Source organism: Ictalurus punctatus, chromosome 6 (genome assembly GCF_001660625.3).
Source record: "Ictalurus punctatus breed USDA103 chromosome 6, Coco_2.0, whole genome shotgun sequence".
Classification (NCBI taxonomy): Eukaryota; Metazoa; Chordata; class Actinopteri; order Siluriformes; family Ictaluridae; genus Ictalurus; species Ictalurus punctatus.
In genome coordinates, this window is record NC_030421.2 from 21259865 (window position 1) to 21287795 (window position 27931).

The window sequence follows — 27931 nt, forward strand, 5'->3', positions numbered from 1 at the left end:
GTATACACCCTGGGACCCCAGTCCATCGCAGGGCGCCATGCACACACATTCACAGTTATTCACACCTAATTTAAGTAATTTAGCACGAACAACCCACCTACTGGCATGATTTTGTGAGGTGGAAGGAAACCGGAGAACCCACAGGAAATCCACACTGTCAAGTATGTTGAGCTTGGGGTTGAACCAGGGACCCTGGAGGTGTGCGGCAGCAACAACAACCTGCTGCTCTTCCCTTCAAAAAAGTTTAATTTTATATCATAAAATACTAGATACAGTACATTTTGCACTTGAATGATTTCAAAAATCCTTTTTTTTTTTTTTTTTTTTTTTTTTACACTGTACATGATCCAGTATAAAAGTGGACAACATTTTTGGTTTCTAATAATGACAAGTATATCTTTAAAATGCTTTGATTATTTTGCAAATCAAGAAGATATAGGATGGTGATTGAGCAGATATATTTGAAGTCCTACCTAAATTGGCAATACTGAACTTTTCCTGATAAAGATGAACTGATGTATGCTGATTACATGAACTAAGTAAAGTAGTGTCTTTATAGGTGTCAGGAAAATGTTCCCAATAAATTTGCTTGCTCAGCAGCATTTTAATAAAAAGAAACATTGGCAAGAATGTCACTGAAAACAGCTGGTCAAAAAGTTGTGACTACACATGTGACAAACACCACTCTGCCAGACTTCTTTGCATTTCTGTCGAACATTTTTAAAGTCTTCAATCAATAATTTTTCATATGCCATTTCAGAAATTTTATTCAGCTCTACCTGACATTTGAAACTGATTACATTCAAAATACAATGCCATGGACACCAAAATTTAAAATACCATAATATACATATTTTATTTAGGCCACTTTGTTTACATGTATATTCTTTAGCCCCATTTCCATGGAACTCATACCAGTGTGGTGCACTGTTTACAGTGTATTACAATTTTCTGAGTTTTACAATTGTTTACAATTACAGACTGAAGCCCATCTGTTTCTGTACACAATTTGTCAGACCACTCTATCCTATCCATGAATGGAAAGGAGACACCACTGACCCGATACAGTATTACTTGGGTAGTGGATCTTCTCAGCACAGCAGGAGCTCTGACCTGGCAGTGTCATTTTAGTAGGTTTGCAAGCACAAGTGCATCAAACTTTTGCACCAATATAGTAGGTGTCCCTGAAAAAAGGGTCAATGAATATAGCCATAAGAGCATTATAAATACAGGCACATTAACAGACCATTTGCAAGATACAAGTAAATTACAGGGACACTTTAGTAGGTAAAGGCTGGACTGAGAGGGTAAGCTCAGAAAGACTCCTCTTCAGAATCACTCTCTGTGTCAGACTTATTTAGTCTCTCCAACTCTTCCCCATCCTAAAAAACAAAAAGTAGAAATGCACTCAGTAATGCAATATAACAGAGCTGTGAAAAAGTATTTGCCTTATTTCTTGTGCATCTCACATTAAATTATTTCAGAAGTTAAAACAAAATCTAAGATAAAATAAAGGCAATCTGAATAATCACAAAATACAATTTTTAAATGATTATTTATTGAAGCAAAAATGTTATCCAATACCAACTGGGCCTCTGTGAAAAACATGCCCAAATCTATGAAACTGTATTCATAATGAGTTTCAGCTGGACTGGATGCAACCAGGCCTAATTACTGCAAACCCTGTTCAATAAAATTAACACTTAAATAGAACTTTTTCGACAGCATGAAGTTAGTTAAAAGGTTTTACCCAGCACCGCATAGCTCTGTGAATAAGAGAGGGCCAAAATTCAACCACAGTGCTGTGAAAGACTGATCTCCAGTTATCAGAAGGATTTGGTTGCAGTTACTGCTGCTAAAGATGGCACAACCAGATTTTTAGTTTAAGGGGCAATTAGTTTTTCACATAGGTGATAGGTGTTGGAGAATTTTTTTTTTTTTTGTTTTGTTTTTTTTTTGCTTCAATAATAAAAAAATAAAAATAAAAAATTGTATTGTGTGTTTACACAGGTTCCCTTTGTTTTATGCTGTATTTCATTTGAAGATCTAAAACTATTTCATATGAGATATACACAAACAGAATAAATCAACTTTTTCACAGCACTGTATGCTTAATGAATGCACAACATATTGAGATGAGCACGCAAAAGTTTGTATCTTGTTCTACTTCAAGCAAACTTTGGTCAAGCCAGCTTTAGAAAATCCTACTAACTGAACACTGTCAAGGCTGAAAGTGAATTCTTATCTGTCCAGCACAAACCTTAAATTCCTCCTTTATCTTTTAGGCATACCATTTGGTCTAATGTAAGAAGGAACACATTATCTAAGTTAGTGGTTAGGTGCTCATACAACATGACATTTAACCTAGATTCCAAATTTAAGTTATGATTTCAATGAAAGTAATCAGGGACCACATTTGCGTAAAACTCTTACCACTACGTAAGAGTTCTCCTTTTACCTATTACCATTCTTCAAGAGATTAAACAAAAATGCAAACTATACCAATCAGCCATAACAAGTGGCATGCATATATATATTATATATATATATATATATATATATATATATATATATATATATAAACGTGTATGGCAGGTGCACACATACAATCACTGTCCACTTTATTAGGAACACCTGTAAATTCATGCACATATTGATCTACCTCTAATAGATAGTACACAAGAGCAGCTCTGTAGTTTGTGAACATCTGAAAGAAAACTGACTGACTTGTCATATGAGGTGTGGAAAGCAGTGACCTGTAAAATGACTCGCAGATTATCTGTCAAATGTGTCAAAATCACAACCTGAACAACATTATTTCTAGGTGAACTAACTGCATCTCTCACTGCTCCATAATCATTGCAATAGCTACATCATCGAGAAAATACCTCTTAAAATACTTGCCGTCATTAAATATTTCAAATGTACAACTTGACAGCGCATTAAAAGGTGGTGGAGGCTCATCTGGACTACGCCAATTTTTTCACAGGTTTCAGAGCTGCTTATACTGCAAAAATGTTTAGTTATAAAAATATATATATATATATATATATATATATATATATATATATATATATATATATATATATTTTTTTTTTTTTTTTTTTCATAAAAAATATTTATTAAAGAGTTTCATCCAAATCTGTTTGTTAGGAGCAACATGCAGCCTTAAGGTTTTTTGTTTGTTTGTTTTTTTTCCTTCTTTTTAAACATTTGGTGTGCTTAAAACTTACAAATTGTTGAAATGAACCAAATGAAAAAAAAATCCCAAAAAAGTCACAAAAAATTTTAGGTCTGAAAACATCCTGTGTGTTTTACATTAGTTTAACTGAATCCTTACCCCTTGATGCCGCTCAAACACCTCTCCATTGATGACCCTAAGCCTCTCTTGCTGCAGTACATACTCTGGGTCCTTCAGACTGCTGCTGTGGTATATAAAGATGGCCAGCAAAACAACTGGTGCCTGTAGGAAGAAGTCTAGTTCTGGGCGGAAATTAAAGAGGAAGAATGACAGGGCTGTGACGAGCACAGTGGTGATTTGGCCTGTCAGCACATGGAACATGTTGTCACGGAACTTAAGGATGAACGCAACAGAGAGACCAAGGGCAGCTGTGATGAAGGTCAGCGCTACCGAGTAGGCATTGTGACCGTGAAATAGGCCGTAGCGCAGCATCATCGTCCGTGAGTCGGTACGCAGCACCAATGCCAGGCCATTGAAAGCAACACCAAACACGTACAGCCGGCTGTTCTGGATAAAAATACTTTCAGTCAGCTGCTCTCCATCCTTCAGGATCTTCTCATTGTAGATGTTGGCCAGTGCAGAGGTGAAGCACTGAAGCAGTAGCAAGACATAGCCCAGGCCAAAGCCACGTAAACGCTGGACAACTTGGCTGTTCCAGAGTTCAGGGGCCAGTCCCTCTGCCCAGCTGGTCTCACTCTGGTTGTGCTTCTTCATATCCAACAGCGTATAGTTTGAGCAGCTGCCAGAGGGAGCAGAGACATGTGTTGCATGTAGGCCATGCCCACTGACAGCATGCTGATTAGTGCATGTGCTCATGGTCAGTGCCACAATGGAGAAGAAGAGAATGATGAGGGACGCCCACTGCACCCAGGACAAATGCCTCCTGCAGAGTGTAGTATGCAATTACAACAGCTGAATGAGACAGAAGACATGTCCCAGCCTGATATGGACAGCTCATGCACTATGTTCATATTGCTCTAATATACAGAAAGCAGGCAAACAGAAATTGTTTCAGTTGTACTAGAGTAGGAAAAATATGTATTTGTGTGTCTTTAATACTTACTTCAGAACAAACCGAAACAGAATGGCTGTTGTAAGAATTACGACATTGGAGAACAATACTGCCATTGCCTGTTCAAACCAAAAAAATAAACATAATGATGCATCTACTGACTTAATACGCTGAAACAGTGAAATACACAAGAAGCCAAAAAAAAAACAAAAAAACAATACCACACACTATACTGTTAGATATTTCTTTCCAACTAAGAGCATGTCACATTAAAAACTAGTCCAACTTACAGGCTGGAGGTAGGTCATCACATAAAAAATAATGAGGTTGTCAAGAAAATAGAGGAATGCAGGGACAGCCCATTTCAAACAGCTAAAAAAAGAGGAACCAGAGGAACAGCCCAAGTCCTTACACGAACGACTCTCTGCAAACCAAACAGATTTAAGATTAAAACGAACATAATTTTGTGGAAAACATCTGGCCAAATAATAACAATAAGGATACATGTTCATATTACAAAGTTAAAGTGGTACAAATCTGTTTTTGCCTAAATCTGCTACAGACCTGATGTTAATACAAATTAATTCCAAATTACTTTTCATTATGCATGTACATATCCGGAAAGACCTAATGAGCGGCCAATAGATGTTTTGCCACACATCACAGCTATATTCCTTGGTCTTATGCATTGTTATGAATGAATAAGGGAATTTGGCCTATGTGTTACCTCATATTTATACCCCTGTGAAACAGGAAGTCAATTTCCTGTTTCTAGTCACACGGGTGTACTAAAAAGATGTAAAATATCAATGGAAATATACTTCAAATATATTTCTCTCATATGAATTCATAGTGGTGCCAATAATTGTCGCACACCAATATTTAACAAATATATATATTTTTGATAAACCTGTGTTGTGTTTGCAATTGTTTGATATACATAAGCACGGAGTATTTTTGTGATTTTTTTTAACACAAGATCAAAAGGTTAAACAATAGACAATTTTCCACAGCCTTCTTTGCTCATATTTACCAAGGGTGCCAATATTAGTGGAGGTCACTGTAATAATCTGCAATGAGGCATTTGATAATAGTTCATTCATGTCACTACAGCAAAGAAAGCTTGTTTTTCATGATACATATGCTTCATGGAGCACATGACCTTACTGATTTGAAAATCAGTTAAACTAATCTTCTAAAACTAATGACAGAGATGGTCCACTTACAAACACAAATGCAAACTGTCAAGGATGAAAATTAGTTTTGAGCTGCATTATTTAACCTTCAAAATCAGGCTTATAATGCAGCCATAGCCTAGAAGATTTTAGCAGACATGTCATACTGAATCTGTCTGATGCTCAGACATGACAACAAGTGAGTAAAATTCGAAAATGCAATACTGTAAACAATATAAACTTTGGAGTAAATCCAAACTTTGGAGAAATTCCTAGACAATCTGCAACAAAGGTATGTTAAGATTAGCGAAGTACGAATGTAACAACAATTGCTGAACGATTTTGTTTGTTTGTTTTACTGATGTGTAGGTTTGTTAAAGGCTGACAGCCAAGGCTCACCTTGAATGATCACTCGCACTGACATGACTAAACAAAACACAAGTTTAATGGTCTCTGCCATTAAATTCACAGAAGCAGGGTGAAAGTCATACTTGTTTTCTGCAAAAGAGGCAAAAGTAAACTGATTAGTAACAGGCTACCTACATATCAACCTGACTAATTTAATGAGCAAGTTACTGTATCTACCATTGCTAATTAAATCACCAAATTCAGCTAAATAGAACAAGCTGAAGGATACCTTCATTTTCAGAGAACTTCAGCAAAATGATACGACTGGTCCCTAGTGTGACGAATACCAAGCCAAGAACCAAAGTGTAGGCCGAGGAGCGTGAGCATAGCCAGGTACGGGGACGGCAACAGCCGTAGCAGCAGGAGGAGGAGGTGGAAGGCGCCATTTTGGATTAAGAGAGCTGTGGCTGAATCCAGCAATGGAGACAAATAATAAATAAATAAATAAATAACAAACACGCTTTCCAAATATCTTTTGCTTAAGAAGCAATGGATAAATCAATAATCACCATTCACCAATATGAAGTGTTTCTTATTTAACCAGGCTTGTAATTGTGGTGATGAAACATTGACCTACTGATATACACCGTCCACAAATGAAAGGCTACTTTTTTGTTGCAGATAATAGATCCAGTAGTAAATGTCTACCTGCAGTGAGGTTTGGCTCAGATATATCAAATATTATATTTAAATAATCTCCCTGCAGGGGGTCACGGTGGCTTAGCGGTTAGCACGTTTGCTGCACACCTCCAGGGTTGGGGGTTTTATTCCCACCTCTGCCCTGTGTGTGTGGAGCTTCCATGTTCTCCCCGTGCTTCAGGGGTTTCCTCCAATTGGCAGAGATTGACATGTCTAAATTGTCTGTAGTGTGTGAATGGGTGTGTGAGTGTGTGCAATGATGTCCCCAGGCTCCCCGTGACCCTGTGTAGGATAAGCATGGAAAATGGCTGGCTGGATCTCCCTACAAAAAATCCCTAGTGGGTGTTAAATCTCACATGGCTATATGCTCTCCATATAAGTGCAAATCATAACGTACTATAATGCACAATAACACCTATAAGGAATACCAATAAGTCTTAGTACACCATGACACGTCCAGTGTGCTCCACTTTAAGATTCTGCCCCAGGCATGCACCTGGATACCTTTTACTTTAGTGATGAACAAGAACAATTATAGAGTTAATGACTGTGTAACGAGAGTTATACAACTCAGACAAACATACGAGCGTGTGTTAAACACACTATAGCACTTTAAGGCGCTTCAACACTGAAGACTGACTGGTCTAAAACAACATATAGCTCCTACTAATTAACAGCAGCTATATAGAGATTAAACGACTCATCTGTTATCTGATATTGGACATGCCTAAACCGGTACTATGCGGTATGTAGCATGTCCAGTGTCCCTCTTACTATTATTATTGTTATTATTGTTGTTGTTGTTGTTGTTGTTGTTTAGCTGAATAGCTTACGTCGAACATTTTATTTACTAATGTAAAACCACACACACACACCATTACGTACAGTTTGCTTTCCAGTGACTCTACTACAATCAAACTGAAACGACTAGCAGATTTGGCAGAACAAAACAAATTCGTTTTAAACCCACCTGTCCATATGTTCACACTGCGCTTCCCATCCTGACATCCAGCCTTCGACCACGTCACTGCACATGCGCAGTATCGTCATGGCGGCACGATTTCACGCGTAAAGTCCCCCTTACTTCACCTGGCCCGTATAGCCAAACTGGCTGATTTGGCTCTCAATTTATCTTTTCTTTCATAGTCACCTCTATTTAAAATTCAAATGTCTCTCGTTCTCTCTCTCTCATATATATAGTAGGATTATGGACTTACTTAACGTTATGATATACTCCAAAAAAAATTTTGGAAATCAAAACTTTTATTGAGGAACAAAAATTTAATTTTAAAGACTTTTGAGTCTTGAATTTTGAGTCTTGAATCTAAATAATTTTTTTCAGTATTTGTTGTTTGTCTATTTTGTTCAAGTTAAATTTAATCTAAATAATTTTCTGGTGATGGAATGATACAAATGATACAAAAATGATACATTAATGACACATTTGCTAATAAACTAGCTAAATAAATACACCATATAACCAAAAGTATGTGAACATCTGACCATCACGCCTGAGCTCGTTGAACATCCCATTTCAAACGAATGGGCATTAAAATGGAGTTGACCCTCCCTTTGCAGCCATTACAGTCTCCAGTCTTCTGGGAAGGCTTCTGGAAAGATTTTGGTGTGTCTGTGGGAATTTGTGCCCATTTATTCAAAAGAGCATTTGTGAGGTCAGACGCTGATCTTGGACAATAAGCCCTGGCTTGCAATTGATAAACTGTTCCACAAAGTTGAAAGCATACAATTGTCTAAATCGCCTTTGTATGCTGTAACATTAACATTACCCTTTACTGAAACTAAAGGCCGGAGCATAAACCCTGAAAAACAAAATCCTGTGTTTATTACTTAAACTGTAACTCAGTAAATATATCTTCCAACTTCTTGGAATTTTCACAGATTTTGTAATAGAACAGTACTTTGAAAAGTAATACATATCTTATCTGAAAGTTTTGGCTATCATGACAAATTTAGTAGGAGGATTATCTAAAGCTTATGCTGTGCTAGAATTAAGACAATATTGTATTTTAATAAGGGTGCAAGCAAATATCCATTCATTTAATCAACATTCTACTCTAGATTAAAGTTAGTGGGGTTTTATTATAAAGGCAAAGTATAAAGTATAAATGAGCTAGAGATCAGAAATCGTACAAAAGAAAACAAATCCTGATAATCTTTGTTCAAGATAAAAACTGAGCATTTCATCCACTATGGTTTGACGATCACTGGCCAGCATTTTTCTATTTTGCCTTTCCTCTAGTACATAATAGCAAGAACCAATTGTATGTTCTCCAGTTGTCAGTGGTTAAAGGACCTCTGTGTTTTTATTGCAGCATGTGCACATTTACACTTGTAAAGAACACTAATTTCTAATGAACATTTAATAGTTCCCTTTTCTATTTGTCATTCCAATGTTTAAGTTAAGTTAAAATTTCTGTTGTTGTTATGTGATACATTGTGTGTAGATGTAGTTCTGGGAATGCAGATTTCATTGATAATAACTATAACAATCATAATAGGTTTAGCAGGCATTAGGTTCTTGTTTGCTTTGAAAGCACTGACTGTTATTCATGAAATCTGGATATTAGGAGATTTGTGATGGAACAAAAGGGTTACACTATCAGGGTAATAATATATTTTGAATTATAACCTTATTTTCAACTAAACACCTTAAGCAGTTAAAGGTAATAATTAAAAGTTGGCATTTTGTAAGATTTGTAAGAATGAGAGAACATAACATTGCCCAATGGTGTGTGTGCTTATGTGTGTGCGTGTGTGTGTGTGTGTGTGTGTGGGGGGGGGGTGTTTGTGTATGGTTTCTGTGGGGGAGCAGCTAATCTATAAAGCTAATCTTTACTGAGAGATCAGAAGGTCCTGCACTCTTGAACAGACGCTCCTTACCTGGAGCTCCGGGCTGAAATATGAAGTTTTCTCTTTGGCCAGTTGCTTTGTATGCTTTGGCCCTTCTGTCTTTTCTGAGTCAATGTGCAACAGCATTGGAGAGACACTACTACATTGCTGCAGTTAACATTAATTGGGATTATACAACAAATGGAACCCAAAGGTATTTTATCATTATCTGGCAGTACTTTAAAAATATGTCAAGAATTTAATTTAGTCATGTTTTTTTTCGCACGTGTGTGATGACTTAATTTTGGGTCACGTTTTTCATTTACATCATTATTATTAATAGAAATAGTTTAATTTAAAACTGTTATGAAATGAAACATTTTTGTTAATATGTTTTTTGGACCATCTACAAATATTACTATATGTAAGAAATGTTATGCATGTGTTAAAAATATATATTTATATATATTTTAAGTTTGTTAACATCAAATGAGTGTATATCCAAAAGACCTATTTTGTATGCGTCTTTTAGAGCAAGGTCTATACCAATCTTGGTGGTAAATTTTGTGATTTTTTTCTGTGACCAGTACTAAAATGCTTAGCTTGTTTAGCAATAATTATTTAGATAGAAAACGTTTTTCTAACTGAACCAGACTGGTTCAGTTCATCTGAATTGTGATATTGAATTATATATTTTCATTACTTTTAATTGATTAGTTCTGTTTTTTTTCTGGTCCCATCTAGTGTTGGTCCCATCTATAGAAAGACAGTGTACAGGGAATATGACCCAGGTTTCAAAAAGGCTAAAACAACTCCATGGTCAGGTATTCAATTATTTCTGTAAGGTGGATGTTCTTATTTTATTATGCATTCATTGAGTCATCACTTGCAAACTACACTAACAAGAATCCTACTAGACACTACACTTAAGTGAATCTCTGAAACTACTAGAGAATTATTAATTCATTTTATGTCTACAGGGCTGCTGGGACCCACGCTCCATGGCCAAGTTGGTGACACCATCATTGTCACTTTTAGGAACATGGCGGATCATCCCTGTAGTATCCATTCACATGGTATTGCTTATGGAAAACAGTCTGAAGGTCTGTATAACAATGCCTTAAATGTATCAATTGAATGATAACATTATATGAGCTATAATCAGTCTGTGTATAGAAATGACTGTGTATAGAAATCACATTTATAAAAATGTGCAACATTATAATGAAAACCATGCTTAGGAAAATAATTTTTTTTCAGTGGAACTTGTCCAGTTGGGTAAACAAACTGAAGAGGTGTATTTATCTTTGCCATACATATTAACCACAGGGTGTACCTAAGTCCAAAATGAAGACTAGAAAACTATTAACTAAATGTTCACTCTATTTCAATGGCAGTGGAAAAAAATAGCTAAATATCTTATCCCACCAAAGTGCAGCAAACTCTCAGCTATTAAGTTGTTATCTGTTTAACTGAGGAAACAAATTGCCGGTAAGAACAGATGTCTTTCCCATTTTTATACATATTAACCACTCTCTGTATCTAAGTCCAAATATAAATGAGGGAAGATCATTTTTTTCACCTCCACATATAGAATTTACTCCTGACACTAAGGTGAATATTGCCTGTGAACTTTGTATAAACAGGTGGCAATTAACATTAACATTTGCAAACCTTTAATCTTTTAGGAGCGTTATACTTTGACAACACTTCCCAGTTTGAGAAAGAGGATGATGTCATATTTCCTGGCAAAGAGCATACATACTACTGGGAGGTAACTCCAGAGGTGGCTCCACATGCTGCAGATCCCCCGTGTGTCACATACACATATTTCTCACACAATGATATTGTCAAGGACTACAACACAGGCCTGATTGGTACACTGTTAATTTGTAAGAATGGTATGTTTATTTTTATCGTTATCCTCATTATTATAGACAATATGAATCAGTTCATCAATAGTGAGCTCTTTCCTTTTAATGGTCAGATAGATTGGATAACCAAGGGGTTACAGATAACTCTGTTTATTCTAATGCTCAGTCAGCCTGATATTGTATGCCTTTGCTCCACAGGCAGTCTTGATGAGTCTGGAAAGCAGGTCCATTTCCATCAGGAATTCACACTGTTGTTCGGGGTGTTTGATGAGAGCAACACCTGGTACAGCAAAAGGGATGCACCACTTCAGGAGAATGTGAAATACACAATCAATGGCTTCACAAATGGCACTGTCCCTGGTAAGCTGGTTAAGTTTTCAACTATGAGAGAATATCAATGCCTTTACAAGTTCTATGAGTTGGTTGCTCTCTTGTAATATTTCTCTTGATCTTCTCCAGATCTTAATGTGTGTGCACATTCCAAAGTAACCTGGCACTTGATCGGTATGAGTTCTGAGCCAGAGCTTTTTTCCGTGCACTTCAATGGCCAGGTTCTACAGCAGAGTGGGCACAAGGTGTCTTCAATCGGCATTATCAGTAGCACAGCTACTAGTGCAGAGATGGTGGCCATCTACCCTGGTCGCTGGCTTCTCTCTTCTCACATTAGCAAACACTTGGAAGGTAAGACCTGGTGAGAGAACAAGACTACATCTAGTTGCTCCTTTGACAAAATTCATGTGATGATATAGCAACCAAGAAAATTCAGGTGAAAAACAAATAATAGAATAATATAATGGGGGGGGCAACTCTTCCTTGCAAAAATGCTTCTGCTCTATAAAATTACAAGAAGATCTCTTGTGAGGTGGACAGCCCGTTCAAGTCATTCCACAGGTTCTCGATAAGATTTAGGCCTGGGCTCTGACTGACCCATTCAAAAACATTGATTTTCTTCTTCTGAAATCATTCCTTTGTTGAATTGGATTTGTGCTTTAGGTTGTTGTCATGCTGGAAGGTTAAATTTTTTCTTTATCTTCAGCTGTCTAACAGAGGCTTGCAGGTTTTGTGCCTAAATTAACTGGTATTTGGAAATATCCATGATGATATGATTCCCTCTTGACTAGAGCCCCAGTCCCAGAGAGCAGCCCAATAGCAAGATACTGCCACCAACATGCTTCGACATGTGTATGGTGTTCTTTGGGTGATAAGCTGTCTTGTTTCTGTGCCCTAGTCTCATCAGACCACAATGCATTTGATGTTTTGTTGTTGCTGTTGTTGTTGTTGTTGTTGTTGTTCTTTCTCAGGAGAAAGGGCTTTTGCCTATTGACACTACCCCAAAGCACATGTGAATAAAATGAGAGATTGCTGTCACATGCAGGGAGTAACCAGTACTTGTTCCTGCAGTTCCTTTAATATTGCTGTAGGTCTCCTGGTAGCCTCCCTGATAAGAGTTCTTCTTGTCTTTTCATCTATTTTGGATGATGTCCTGTTCTTGGTAATGTCAATGTGGTGTTGTCACGATGTTCCATGGTACGTTTACATGTTTTGGAAATTCCTTTGCAATGACTTTAAATGTCATGGTTAAAGTCAATGGATAATTCTGAGCACAGTCACATTCCCCATTATAAAAGGGTATGTATACTTGTGCAATCAGGTTATTGTAAATAAATAAATAAATAATATTTTTTGTGGGCCAAATATTTCTATTTGTTTTTTGTTTTTGTTTTTTTTTTTTTAAATATTGTTAGTTGCTATATCACATTAAAGGTGTAAAATTATTTATCTTGGATTGTCTTGGTTTTACTATCAAAAAAGCTATCATTTTAACAGGGGTGTGTTAACTTTGTATAGCCACTGTATATTAACTTACAATCACTCCAATTCACAGTGCCTTGCTCCCACCCAAAAAAAAAACCCCTCTTATAATTAAAATCACAGAATTATTTAAAAACTAAATATAAAAAGAACATGACTAATGCTCCTCACTTTATTTCAGCTGGGATGCATGGTTTCCTGAATGTTAATACATGTGAAGAGTTTATTGCACCAAAGCGAAAGCTCACCATCCAACAAAGGCGAGAGAGTCAAGAATGGATTTACTACATTGCAGCTGAGGAGATAATTTGGGATTATGCCCCAAATTTGCCAGATAATGTGGACAGGTACACACCAAACACTTTTAAACAATGTATAATGCCCTGTGTTAACTGTGCTTACAGATATCTTGTTTCTTCTCACATAGGGATTTTCGGTCCACGTACTTAAAACAGGGCATAGGACGGATTGGTAAGAAATATAAAAAAGCTGTGTTCACCCAGTATACAGATGAGTCATTTAAAGAAAGGGCAGAACAGAAACAAAGGAAGAAAGAGTTGGGAATTCTTGGTCCTGTGATCAGAGCACAGATCAGAGACATAATAAAGGTAAAAAAATGTTTTTTAAAAAGCCAGAACAAAGTACAAGCCATAACAAAATCATGCCATTTGACACGATTGTTTTGGTAGCGTAGGCTGGTGTCCTTTCTGATAATCAATGATTATGTTAACTTATTTTTCCATGTTTACAGATTGTGTTCAAAAACAAAGCATCACGTCCATACAGCATTTATCCTCATGGATTAACCATTGATAAAGCAGCAGAGGGAGCCAATTACCCGGAGGGAGGTTAGTAAAATGACCATTTACATTTACAGTATGTTATATTCTAAAGTTAATTTAAAATTAACTTTTTTCACCATCACCATTTTGATGGTGTAAATGCTGATTATGTAAAAAATTGCTGTACATTTGTGCCTGTACATTGAAAATTAAATTAAATTAATTATTTGATAACTTTAATAACTTTAATCTCAAAATCCAATGCAGACATTGGGCCTCATTTATCAATCTTTTAGTAAAGTTGTGTGTAAATGTTTGCATAAGCCAAACAAAATAAAAAGTTTCCACTAGATTTACAAAGCATGTAAAAAATAAATAAACAAACAAATAAATAAATAAATAAAAAGAATAAATAAAAGGTGTGTGCACGGCACGTTTGATTTGCAGTTAGTGACTCCAACAAGACTCCATAAAAGGCAAAACTGAGGGAGAGCTGTTGAATGATGACTAAATGGCAAAAAAGTCAGGAGCAGAAAGTGGATGCTATTTTGAGTCATGTCTATGACAATAAAAAAAAAAAAATATATATATATATATATATATATATATATATATATATATATATATATATATATATATATATATATATTTACCAGTGTAACAATTCCTTGGATTTTTTAAAATCCAAATTACAGGTGGTAAAACAACTCTGGATTGACACGAAAACAGAGAAAAATCTATATATATTTACTGTAAATAAGCACCTCATACAGGGAACTGTTTCGAAAATATTGGAATGGCAAGGCGACTTCATTTGTTGTTGCTATACACTAAAGACAGTTGGGTTCAAAAAATTTTATGTAAGATAGATCAGAATTTCAGCTTTCATTTCATATCAGCTTTCATTTCCTGATAAACAACTTACAACATGCCACCTGTGTTGTTGATTGACCCCACTCATTTTGCAAGTGATCAAACATATTAGAACATGTGACTGACAGGTGTTTTTTTGTTGCCCCAGTGTACCCTGTTAGATTATTTAAATAATTAGTAGTGCTGAATGTCTGAATGTGAGTCCTGAGTTTTGCCTGTGAATACTGCATTTGTTGTTAAAAAAGATAAACCAACAAGACCACAGAGCTGTTTATAGAAGAAACGCAATCCATTTTGAAGTTGATAAAAGAGGGAAAATCAATCAGAGCCATTGCACAAGCATTGAGCATAGCCAATACAACAATTTGGAATGTCCTGAAAGAGAAGGAAACCATTGGTGCACTAACATCCAGACAAGGAAAAGGTCGGCCACGGAAAACAACAGCAAATGAGGACAGAAACATTGTCAGAGCTATGAAGGAAAAAACCCCCTAAAACAACAGTCAGTTTCATCAACAACAACCTCCACAGGGCAGGGGTGAAGGTATCACAATCCACTGTTTGATGAAGATGTTGAGAGAAATATAGGTATTTATGAAATGCAAACCACTTATCAGCAGTAAGAACTGGAAAGCCATATTTGAGTTCAATTTGATTAACCAAGAACCAAGAGTAACCTGTACTAAAGTGATGGAAAAGCCAAAGTGTGGAAAAAGAAAGGATCTGCTCATGATACAAAACATATGAGCTCATCAGTCAAGCATAGTGGAGGTAGTGTCATGGCTTGGGCTTGCTGCTTCTGGAACAGGCTCACTAATCTTTATTGATAATGTAACTCATGATGGTAGCAGAAGGGAGAAACCCCCCAGAACAGATAGTAACTGAATGAAGCTGTGGTACAAACCTGAAAAAGTATCACAAAAGATAAATGCAACAATTTGGCGGTGAGTGGGTCACAGACTTGATGCAATTATTGCCAGCAAATGATATGCAGCCAAATATTAAGTGTTATTTACTTAAAGCCTATCTGTTCCTATGCTTGGGTAAATATATCAGGAAATTAAAGCTGAAATTCTACTCTATTGTCTCCATGTATAGCAAAAACAAAAGAATTGGTCTTACTGTTTCAATAATTTCAGAGGGGACTAAATGGTTATTTTTTATCCAAAGTAAAGTGTCTCAGCCAGAAGTCAATCATGCAACAGTGTGCCATCCATGATGCCAGGTTGAAAAAGCAGGAGGGTATGTGTCATAAGGAAACTGATTAAAGATGCAAAACAGGCTAGGGAATATATGCCAGGTTGCAGCTTGAGAAATACCAGATCACTTATTCATCTGTTACCTATTTCTGGCTCTAATAATGTGTTGCACAACATTTAAGGTAGATGCCATGACAAACAGAACAGTCTGAGCCATTGCAGCCAGTCCTCCTTTTATACAGTGGCAATTCTTCTTAATTGAATGACTAGTCTTATTTGTCTTAATTCATGGTTTGTGTTGCTTTCTCTAATTTTTTCAGATTTTTTTTTTCTTCAGATTTAATGCCTTTCATAAATATAATTAACATGACACGACTGGGTTTTTACAAAATTTTCATTACATTTGTGCGTGTAAATGTAAGTAAGTCATTTAAACTTGACAGTATAATCCATATATAAAATTGTAGCAATACATGCTAATTACATATATGATTTGAAGCCAATCAGTCAAGATTTACATTAGTTAGTCTTCTTTTTACATACACTCAAGAACACGAGTAGGATACAAAAGTATTTCCACAATTATAGGATTTTCTTGAATATCAGATTTCGTGTGCAAATGCTCCTAATGATTTACAAATAAATCCATTTGTATCCAGCTTGATAAATAAGACCCAATGTTTCAAAAGAGAATAGACCAATTAAGTGACATTCATTGCTTCATTCAATGTCTCTTATAATCTGAAAGGGTACCAGAGCCATGCAGTGCAACCAGGGGAGACTTACACATATGTGTGGCGAGTCATTGAGGAGGACGAACCATTAAACAGTGATTCAAGATGTCTGACCAGGATGTACCATAGTGCAGTGAACACTCCACGAGACATTGCTTCAGGCCTTGTTGGGCCACTTCTCATCTGCAAAAGCCAATCCCTCAGTACCAGGAATGTCCAGGTAACTGTTTATGGTTTTTGTTCTTTATTTTTTAAACAAGTGAGTAATTTTGTATATCTCATGTGACAACCATTATTGATTCATCTGATAATGTGTTAATTACAAATAGTTGCTCCATTTTTCAGCTGAGAGCAGACAAGGAACAGCATGCTATGTTTGCAGTTTTTGATGAAAACAAGAGTTGGTACCTAAATGAAAACATCATCACATACTGTGGTGAACCAAAAAATGTAAAACCAGATGACCTAGAGTTCTATAAATCAAATGTTATGCACAGTGAGTAGATTTGTATGCACAGTGAGTAATGGTATGCACAGTAAGCAACATTTGCTTTATTAACTCGATTATTAATCATCATAATTTAATTATCTTCCACAGCAATCAATGGTTATGTTTATGAAAGTGGCCAGGTCCTGGGGTTTTGCAATGGTGAGATTGCAACTTGGCATGTGTCTAGTGTTGGGGAACAAGATGACATCCAAACAGCCACATTTTATGGACACACATTTGAGCTTAACAACAAAGAGGAGGACATCCTTAGTCTGTTCCCCATGACAGGAGAGACAATCTCCATGAACATGGCTAATATTGGTCAGTATGTGTTAATTAATATTTACATATGTGACATGTAAATATTAATTAAAGAACAGTTTGGGGGCAAATAGAAACCAATATTCTTGTAAATGTGTAATTATCAGTAATATGTTCTTTAACAACTTACTACATTATTTCATGCAGTATGGAATGCATTTGTTTGCAATGACATTAGAAATTGATGGTTATGTACTATAACATACCCCCCCCCCCCCCCCTTTTTTTATTATACCTTCTATTCTTATTATTAAGGAGTTTGGCTAATGGCATCACTGAATACACACGAGACTCAAAAAGGATTAAGAGTGAAGTTTCAGGATGTTGAATGCTTTAGGGATTACGTCGTGGAAAATTCTTACAATTATGATGATTATGATCCAGTACCAGAGGTACCAGAGACCTTCAGTGTGTGGAAACCCATAGATGAGACAGTATTGAAAAAGGAGAAATCAAAATCAAAGCCAAGCACAACTGCTGTTATTGATCCAGACTCTGATGATTATGCAGTTCTTCTTGGTATAAGGTCACAGAAATACACAAGTGAAAATGATATGGAAGAGTTAGACCTTTCTATCTTAGATACTACTGATGATACGCTACTTCACACTGATGTGACCCAAAACATAACCCATTTGGGGTTTGAATTTGATGACAACAACCTTACAACAAAAGCTGTTCAAAATGAAAGCACAATCGAGTCACCGATCAAATTATCTCTGGAGTCGGCACCTGCTAACTCCAGAATCAGTGGAACTAACCGTATCACCACTTTTCCCCATAACGTCTCACTTCTACAAAATATTGATGGTGAAATCACCTCAGAGAACAAACACAATACATCATTAGTAACAGAAGAGATAAGGCCTTTGCTATCAACCCAAACCTCAAAGACTCATAAAGAGAACGTAACAGAGGCACAGACCCTGGAATTCTTAATGATGAACTCTGTGGAGGTGGTAGATGACAATGACAGGTCAAGGGACAACATATTTATTTACAGTGTACCTGCTCCTAACTCTCATATTAGCATTACAGACGTTGAAGATATGAAAGATTTTGTGCTACTGGATAATGTTGAACGAATAGAAACAAAAAGCCATAAGCATTTAGTTGAGTACAACATCTCACCTACAGAACTTCCTAACAAAAGCATTTTGGAACAGCTTGAGGATGCCCAAGAATTAAATCATACAAATAAGAACTCAGAATCATTATATGAAATAAGTCAAGAAGTGAATAACCCGAAAGTAGTCTCAGATTTTACACTGAAGGTCATTCAAGAATTGAATGGCACCCAAGTGGACTCTGAATTTTCAGTGGATGAAGCTAAAAAATTAAATAACACCCAAGTGGACTCCGAATTTTCAGTGGATGAAGCTAAAAAATTAAATAACACCCAAGTGATCTCTGAATTTTCAGTTGAGGAACAAAAGGAATTAAATAGCACCCAAGCGGACTATGAATTTTCAGTGGAGGAAGACAAAGAATTAAATAGCACCCGGGTGGACTATGAATTTTCAGTGGAGGGAGAAAAAGAATTAAATAGCACCCAACTGGACTACACATTTTCAGTGGAGGAAGATAAAGAATTAAATAGCACCCAAGTGGACTACACATTTTCAGTGGAGGAAGACAAAGAATTAAATAGCACCCAAGTGGACTCTGAATTTTCAGTCAGTGAAAATAAAGAATTAAATAGCACCCAAGTGGACTCCGAATTTTCAGTCAGTGAAGATAAAGAATTAAATAATACCCAAGTGGACTTCGAATTTTCAGTTGATGAAGATAAAGAAGTAAATAATACCCAAGTGGACTCTGAATTTTCAGTGCAGGAAAATATCAGACACATCACCCAGGAGGAGGTCAGAGAACTTACTAGCACCCAGGACTACCCATACTCAAACATTCAAAAATCCAACAACATGCTGTATGGTTCTGACACATTCCTTGGACGTGAAAGCATAGAGAGAACAAACTTTCCTCAGAATGATACATTCTCTGCCATAGTTCCTTTCACTGACTATGCACATAATGAGACAATGACTTCGAAAGTCAGTAACCTCTGGACATCATCAGAAGAGTTAAATTCAGAGAGCCTTAAGAATACTTCCTTTTCTAATGGCATTTTCAACCTTTCATCTGCAGAAAGTAACTCCTCCCACACTAATATCCTACTGCCAGACAGTAATTCAGAGCAGTTTACACCAGAAAAGAGTCTTAATGAAGTGGTTATTTACCTAAAGGACAGTAACAACACTATGGTCATTCTCACCACACCTTTGGATACACAAGCAAAGAACTGGAGTTATGACAGCAAACATGAGCTGGTGCCGGTGAAGTTCGCAGATTACATGAACAAATACATAACAGACAAGCAACCAAACAGTGCCAATGAAGAGAAGAAAAAAGTTCATCTACAAAGGGTGACACCGATGAAAGGGTATGGCATGAAGACAAAAAAAAAAAAGGCATACAAACCACAACTTCGTAGTGACATCTCTCCACGAAGCTTCTCTCCACGGGGTTTTGCTCCTTCTCAGTTAACACCAAGGACTACCAAGCCCAACTTCAGTGAAGAAGACATACTGCCAAAAGCAATAGTCCTAGGAATTCCCAGGAATGACTTCAATGACTATGAAATATATGTTCCTCGTGATGATCTGGATTTTGATAATGAGAACACCCATGATGAAAAAGAAGAATATGAATATGTTGAATACAAAGACCCATATGGTAAACCACCTCAAACAGAAACTGATGTACTCGATGAAGTAACTAAATATTCCTTGCAAATGGCTGGCAGCAAGACTAGGGTCTACTTCATCACTGCTGAAGAAGTTAACTGGGATTATGCAGGCTATGGACAAAGGTAATCAATATTTCACTTCTTATAGTCCAAGAAAGACTTTGCTTGATCAAATGTCCTGTTCGTTTGGAATACTATAATGAACTTTTATTAAATCTACAATTTAGTAAAGTATAATAATATAAAAAATGTTGTAAACTACATTTTGTAAATAAGTTAAAAAAAAAAAAAACTAAACTAATTATGTGGTAAATAATAATTATATATAAATAAATAAAACAAGAAGAACCAGGAAGTCACCCTGCATATCTTCCCAGACAGTGAAATATTTGGACTCTGAAAGTCCTTTGTTCAAGATAAGCATATAATTGAAATTTAGAAGATTTCAGAATTCAAGCTTACAAATGTACACATTGCAAATAATTGTGTCTATATAAAAGACACAACTGGAAAACATTGATGAACACAAAAACCTGGTTTGAAGCTGAAGTCCTAAGACATTTCACAAACAGTGTACCTCATTGTTTTTTGGATGAGTCACTACTTTGTTTCTTCTGTTCATCTCTAAAGGAGGGAAGATAAAGCCTCAGTGAAGGAGAGGCCCACGCTGTTCAAGAAAGTGCTCTTCAGATCATATTTGGACAGCTCCTTTACAACACCAGACTCTCGTGGAGAAGTCGAAGAGCATCTTGGCATCATGGGTCCAGTCATTAAGGCTGAAGTTGATGAAACCATATATGTAAGATCTGTTAACTGAATGAAGTGTTTGGACTTTGGACTTCAAAATGATAATTCAAATATACATTAAAGCCTAATACAAGTCTATCTTTCACTCTAGATAGTGTTCAGGAATCTTGCCAGCCGTCCATACTCATTGCATGCAAATGGGGTGTCATATAGCAAAAATATGGAGGGGCTGAATTATGAAGATAACTCACCTTACTGGTACAAGTATGATAATGCAGTTCAGCCCAATTCAACTTTTACATATATTTGGACAGTAAATGACAAAGTGGGGCCATTAAATGATGAATCTCACTGTCGAATATGGACCTACTACTCTGGCGTAAATCCTGTAAGTTCAAATATGGGACTGCCTTGTTGCTACCATGTAAAGCATTTTAGCATGAAGATGATTTCTGGATTTTGTTTATGTAGGAGCGAGACATCCATTCTGGACTGATTGGGCCACTTCTGATTTGTAGGAAGGGCACCCTGTCTAAAAATCCAATAGACACACAAGAATTTATGTTACTTTTTATGACATTTGATGAGAACAAGAGCTGGTACTATGACCAAAACCGGGAGATTCTCAAGAAGACAAACCAAAAAGCAATAATGGACCCAAATTTCAATAACAATATCAGATTTCATGGTATTTTATGCTATTTAGTGTTTTTGTTGCTGAATTTCTTAAAATTCCTGAACATTAGTATGATCTAATCAACCAAATCTAAATGCACACCTTATCAGCTGTCTTTTTTTGTACTTCTTTCCTATTAGCTATCAATGGAATTATATACAGTCTTAAAGGACTTCGCATGTATGCTAATCAGCTAGTAAACTGGCATCTTATAAACATGGGCTCTCCAAAAGACTTCCACAGCATTCACTTTCATGGGCAAACCTTTTTTAACAAGCATAAAGACCCCCATCGTCAGGGAGTATATCCACTTTTACCAGGTTTGCATTTTTGCATGTTTTCTGTCGTTTTACATACTTGAAACTAGTTAATGAACCCTTTTTGCATTTCTGGTGCTGTTATGCAGGAGGTTTTGCAACTCTGGAGATGATGCCCTCAAAGCCAGGGCTCTGGATGTTGGAGTCTGAGGTCGGAATCCCCCAGCAAAGAGGGATGCAGACACTATTTTTAGTGTTAGACAATGGTATCAAACTATTTGAACACTGTTTAACATAATACTTTGAGTTTTTCAATTAAAATGAAATCTATATTGATGTGTTGTTTGCGAAACAATGACCTCTATATAGATGAGCGCCATGAGCAGACTTGCATATTTGAAGAGGAAAATGAACATCCAACTTGTTCAGTAGAGCATAATGTTTTAGAAGCAAATCGAGCAAGAATAGTAAGAAATGTGTGTAGCTTAGACAGCATGAGTGAATGCGGCTGACTGTGATGATGACATACAGTCCCCTCTGAAAGTATTGGAACAGTAAAGCAAATTATATTGTTTTTGATATACATTTAAGACATTTGGGTTTGATATCAAAAGATGATTATGAGGCAATAGATGAGAAATTCAATTTTAACTTCCTGATATTTACATGTAACTGTGTTAAACAACTTACAACATGGCACCTTTTGTTTGAACCCACCCATTTTTCAAGAATAATGAAACATGTGATGGATCAAAAATACTGGAAAATGTGACTGACAGGTGTTTTTGTTGCCCCAGTGTGCCTGTTAGATTACATAAATAATTAATAGCTCTGAATGTCTACCCTTGGCTTGGGCTTGGTTTGAGCCCTGGGTTTCATCTGTGAAGACTGCATTTGTTGTTAAATAGGATAAGCCAACATGAAGAGCAGAGAGCTGTCTGTGGGAGAAAAGCAAGCAATTTTGAAGCTGAGAAAAGAGGGAAAATCTATCAGAGCCACTGCACAAGCATTGGGCATAGCCAATACAACAATTTGGAACGTCCTGAAAGAATCCACCAGTGTACTAAGAACCAGATACTGAACAGGTCAGCCAAGGAAAACAACAGCAATTAATGACAAAAAAAAAACAACCATCAGTGACATCACCAACAACCTCCACAGGACAAGGGTGAAGGTATCACAAGTTTCTGAAATACTCAAAAATCACAGAGATCACATTTCTTCCCCATTGTGATGTTTGATGTGAACATTAACTGAACCTCTCAACCTGTATCTGAATGATTCCATGCATTGTGCTGCTGCCACATGATTGGCTGATTGGATAACTGCATAAATCACCAGATGTACATATAGTCCTATGAAAGTGGATGGTGAGTATATAAAAGCCATGCCACAAGATGCAAAATACTAATCAGCAGTTAGAATCGGAAGACCAGATTGCAATTCACAAAGAAATACAGAGATGACCCACAAATGTTCTGGAACCAAGATTGACCTCTACCAAAAGTGATGGAAAGGCAAAAGTGTGGAGAAAGAATAGATCTGCTCATGATCCCAAACATATAAGCTCATCAGCCTCTACCATGGTAGAGGTAGTGTCATGGCTTGGGTTTGCATGCCTGCTTCTGGAACAGGCTCACTAATCTTTATTGATGATGTAACTCAAGATGATGGTAGCAGCAGAATGAATTCAGAAGTCCACAGTAACGTTTTGTCTGCCAATTTACAAAAAGATACATATAATCTAATGTATCCCAATCTAATTGGGAGGAATTTTATCATGCAGCAAGATGATGACCCAAAACACACTGCCAAGTCAACAAAGGACTTTATCAGGGGAAAACAGTGGGAGGTTTTAGACTGGCCAAGTCAACCACCAGACCTTAACCCAAACCCAAATGTCTTCAGTGTATAGCCAAAAAAAAAAAAAATATATATATATATATATATATATATATATATATATATATATATATATATATATATATATATATATTTTAAATAAATGGGAATATCCTTCAAATTCCTCCCATCACTATATTGCAAATGTATTCTTTCTGTTTTTATTGTGCAGTATGTGGCCACCCTCTTGGTCTGAATTCTGGAGCTGTTAAAGACAGTCAAATAACAGCATCAGATTATAGAGGTATTATCACAACCCTAGACATTTGTAATATGTGGCATAGTCATATATAATATATGATTCAGATAGCTTGACAATAACCATGATTAACGATCCAATTTAAATTCATGCTATATTCAAGATTACTGGCTTCCCAATTTGGCCAGACTGCACAATACAGGAAAGTACAATGCATGGAGTACAACAAAGCAAGACCAGTGGATTCAGGTATCATCACATAATGGCAGTCTATAAGTTATTATCCCATAAATTACAGCATGTTACTGAGTAATTACAAGAAGATGGTTGGTCCTGCTGTCCAGGTAGACTTCCAGCGGCCAGTGGTGATCAGTAAAATAGCTACACAGGGAGCCAAACAATTCTTCACATCTCACTTTGTTCTGAACTACACAATCTTCTACAGCACAGACCGCAAAAGATGGAGTTGGTATAAGGGAGACAGCAAGACTTCAAGAAAGGTAAATTACTGTTTCAGTGTATACTACAATACATATCAAAGATACTTAATTTTTAAATGCTGATTTTGCCCGTTTTCTTTTCCACTTCCCAAGACTTTTGAAGGCAACAGGGAAGCCCATGAAGTGAAGGAGAATATATTCTTCCCACCTATTATTAGTCGTTATGTGAGGCTTTACCCCTCTCATTCATATAATTATCCAACTGTTCGCATGGAATTCTTTGGATGTGAGTTAGATGGTAGGTGTGAAATGTTCTTGCATCATTTCTATTTTAAGAACATTGAATGCACACAGCTCAGATATGCTATAGTCAAGTACTGACATCTTTTGGTACTAGTATTCCATGTAGTGCTCTAATGAGTACTGTGGTACAGTGAGGTGAAAAAGTATTTGATCCCCTGCTGATTTTGTACGTTTGCCCACTGACAAAGAAATGATCAGTCTATAATTTTAATGGTAGATTTATTTGAACAGTGAGAGACAGAATAACAACAACAACAAAAAATCCAGTAAAACACGTCAAAAATGTTATAAATTGATTTGCATTTTAATGAGGGAAATATGTACTTGACCCCTCTGCAAAACATGACTTAGTACTTGGTGGCAAAACCCTTGTTGGCAATCACAGAGGTCAGACTTTTCTTGTAGTTGGCCACCAGGTTTGCACACATCTCAGGAGGGATTTTGTCCCACTCCTCTTTGCAGATCTTCTCCAAGTCATTAAGGTTTCGAGGCTGATGTTTGGCAACTCGAACCTTCAGCTCCCTCCACAGATTTTCTATGGGATTAAGGTCTGGAGACCTGGTCTGGTCTCATCTGACCACAACACTTTCACCCAGTTGTCCTCTGAATCATTCAGATGTTCATTGGCAAACTTCAGACGGGCATGTATATGTGCTTTCTTGAGCAGCAGACCTTGCGGGCGCTGCAGGATTTCAGTCCTTCACGGCGTAGTGTGTTACCAATAGTTTTCTTGGTGACTATGGTCCCAACTGCCTTGAGATCATTGACAAGATCCTCCCGTGTAGTTCTGGGCTGATTCCTCACTGTTTTCATGATCATTGCAACTCCACGAGGTGAGATCTTGCATGGAGCCCCAGGCTGAGGGAGATTGACAGTTCTTTTGTGTTTCTTCCATTTGTGAATAATCGCACCATCTGTTGTCACCTTCTCACCAAGCTGCTTGGCAATGGTCTTGTAGCCCATTCCAGACTTGTGTAGGTCTACAATCTTGTCCCTGACATCCTTGGAGAGCTCTTTGGTCTTGGCCATGGTTGAGAGTTTGGAATCTGATTGATTGCTTCTGTGGACAGGTGTCTTTTATACAGGTAACAAGCTGAGATTAGGAGCACTCCCTTTAAGAGTGTGTTCCTAATCTCAGCTCGTTACCTGTATAAAAGACACCTGGGAGCCAGAAATCTTTTGATTGTGAGGGGGTCAAATACTTATTTCCCTCATTAAAATGCAAATCAATTTATAAAATTTTTGACAAGCGTTTTTCTGGATTTATTTGTTGTTATTCTGTCTCTCACTGTTCAAATAAATCTACCATTAAAATTATAGACTGATCATTTCTTTGTCAGTGGGCAAACGTACAAAATCAGCAGGGGATCAAATACTTTTTTCCCTCACTGTATGATCTGTGTGATACTCATTACTCACACAAGTGATAAGTTATCCAACTCGCTCTCAACCCCATCTTCACTTCCACTTTCAATCTGACATGAACATCTTATTGTCTAATTCAACCTGTCATGTGCTTCAGTTCAGGCTTAGGATCAAATGTCTAAATATAAACATGCAGCAAAGCAAAGTGCACCCTCACAAGCAACACAGCTTTAAGGCAGCATGAGAGATAAAATTATTTTCTGAATATTAGAGTAGCAGTCTGACCTGCTGGTATCAATAATATTGACTAGATCATGCACATAGCCAGTTTCCAAAGGCTTCCCAGCTTGCTTCAGGTGTGTTCATTCTCCCAAAGCAGACTCTGCGTCAACAGACAAGCAGTCATCATACTTCTAAATTATTTTACTGTGAATTCTGTTTACAAAAATATGAATGTCTTGCTTCTCATTGGGCCAGACTGATCAAATGGTCAGTAAACTGTCACATGCCTTTATTTATTCAAATTCAGAAATCCAAACACTGGATGATTACAATTTTTTAAGCTTCTGTGTAGGAGACATTTTTTTACTGTCAGCATGGCAAAATCTGTACCACTCAGCATTAGCCAGAAAATATCATTTAGCCACTTCTCTGAAAATGTTTTTATTTATTTATTTATTTATTTATTTATTTATTTATTTATTTATTTAGCTTTATTCCAAATGTTTCACTTAATAATCTTTCTTTGGACATTATGCCAGCTGGAAGTGGTAAGCCAGTAGCTACAACCATTTAAACTGAACAAAAATCCCATAAATTAATACAGGTTAAGCACCTCTGGTAAGCATAAACTTCAGTTCCAATGAAAATCTGTCGAAATTATTATTATTTTTATACTGATCTTTTTATCTGTTGCATTATTTCATGCAGTCTTGCTCCATAAATAGGTATGCATTTGCATAATTGTGACAGACAACTGCGCACAATCTTTTCGCCACGTGTTTTCTGTATTACTTATATCAACCCATGGCTACAATAGGACTAATATGCATGTTTGCAGGGTGTTCTGTACCCTTGGGAATGCAGAATGGAAATATAAGAGATTATCAGATCACCGCCAGTTCTGTTGCTTCCAACTGGTATTCTAGCTTGTGGCAGCCTTGGTTGGCCCGTCTTGATAAACAAGGATCCATCAATGCTTGGCAAGCCAAGGTAGCTAACACACAAATCATATTTTGATTGCACCCATCCTAAATCCATTCATTCATTACATTCTGATGTTGTTTTCCCTCCACAGAGTAACGACATGCAGCCATGGCTCCAGATAGAACTAAATGATGTCAAGAAGATCACTGGAATTGTTACCCAGGGAGCAAAGTCAATGAAAACAGAGATGTTTGTAACCACTTATGTTTTAGAGTACAGTGATGATGGCAAGAAATGGATCAAGTACTCAGATAATGAGGACTACGAAATAAAGGTACCTCATCGAACATAGGTAAACAAAAGTTTTACTAAAGGTTTTACTGACTTAATCTTTGTTTCCCTTTTTTTGTTGCAGATATTCATGGGAAACTCTGATAACAATAGCCATGTGAAAAATTATATCTACCCTCCAATATTCTCCAGATTTATCAGAATTTATCCTAAAAAATGGCAGAATGCTGCCACCATGAGGATTGAACTATTGGGATGTAATTTTGAATAATGACCATTTATCTTTGTTTCATCCTTCTGTACTAAGTCCATACATTTTGGATATTCATTTTCAATGTTTGAATCTAATGTTTGCCACTGATCATACTATATTATAATGACCAATGCAGATCAGAGAATATCGCAGTCTTATTTTTGTGTTCTGAGGACACAGCGGAACATAATGC

At 36.6% G+C, this 27931-nt stretch overlaps 2 protein-coding genes across 2 annotated transcripts; one reads left to right on the forward strand and one right to left on the reverse strand.

The window, feature by feature from the left end:
* Positions 1–584: 584 nt before the first annotated feature.
* slc35a5 (solute carrier family 35 member A5) lies at positions 585–7553 on the reverse strand. Its single transcript, XM_017470902.2, has 7 exons — positions 7446–7553; positions 6066–6243; positions 5828–5926; positions 4544–4677; positions 4305–4372; positions 3341–4124; positions 585–1382 (listed from the first exon to the last, which is right to left on the reverse strand). The coding sequence occupies exons 2-7, from the start codon at positions 6220–6222 to the stop codon at positions 1314–1316; spliced, it is 1311 nt and encodes a 436-aa protein (XP_017326391.1). The 5' UTR covers positions 6223–6243; positions 7446–7553; the 3' UTR covers positions 585–1313.
* Positions 7554–9329: 1776 nt separating this feature from the next.
* f5 (coagulation factor V) lies at positions 9330–27875 on the forward strand. The gene is made up of 25 exons (XM_017469666.3): positions 9330–9539; positions 10070–10149; positions 10306–10428; positions 11014–11226; positions 11398–11559; positions 11659–11880; positions 13193–13358; positions 13439–13619; positions 13763–13859; positions 16614–16819; positions 16945–17095; positions 17198–17410; positions 17666–20282; positions 20790–20958; positions 21058–21294; positions 21378–21594; positions 21723–21902; positions 21989–22105; positions 23914–23985; positions 24104–24189; positions 24285–24440; positions 24534–24678; positions 27109–27260; positions 27346–27528; positions 27610–27875. The coding sequence occupies exons 1-25, from the start codon at positions 9397–9399 to the stop codon at positions 27754–27756; spliced, it is 6435 nt and encodes a 2144-aa protein (XP_017325155.2). The 5' UTR covers positions 9330–9396; the 3' UTR covers positions 27757–27875.
* Positions 27876–27931: the final 56 nt, after the last annotated feature.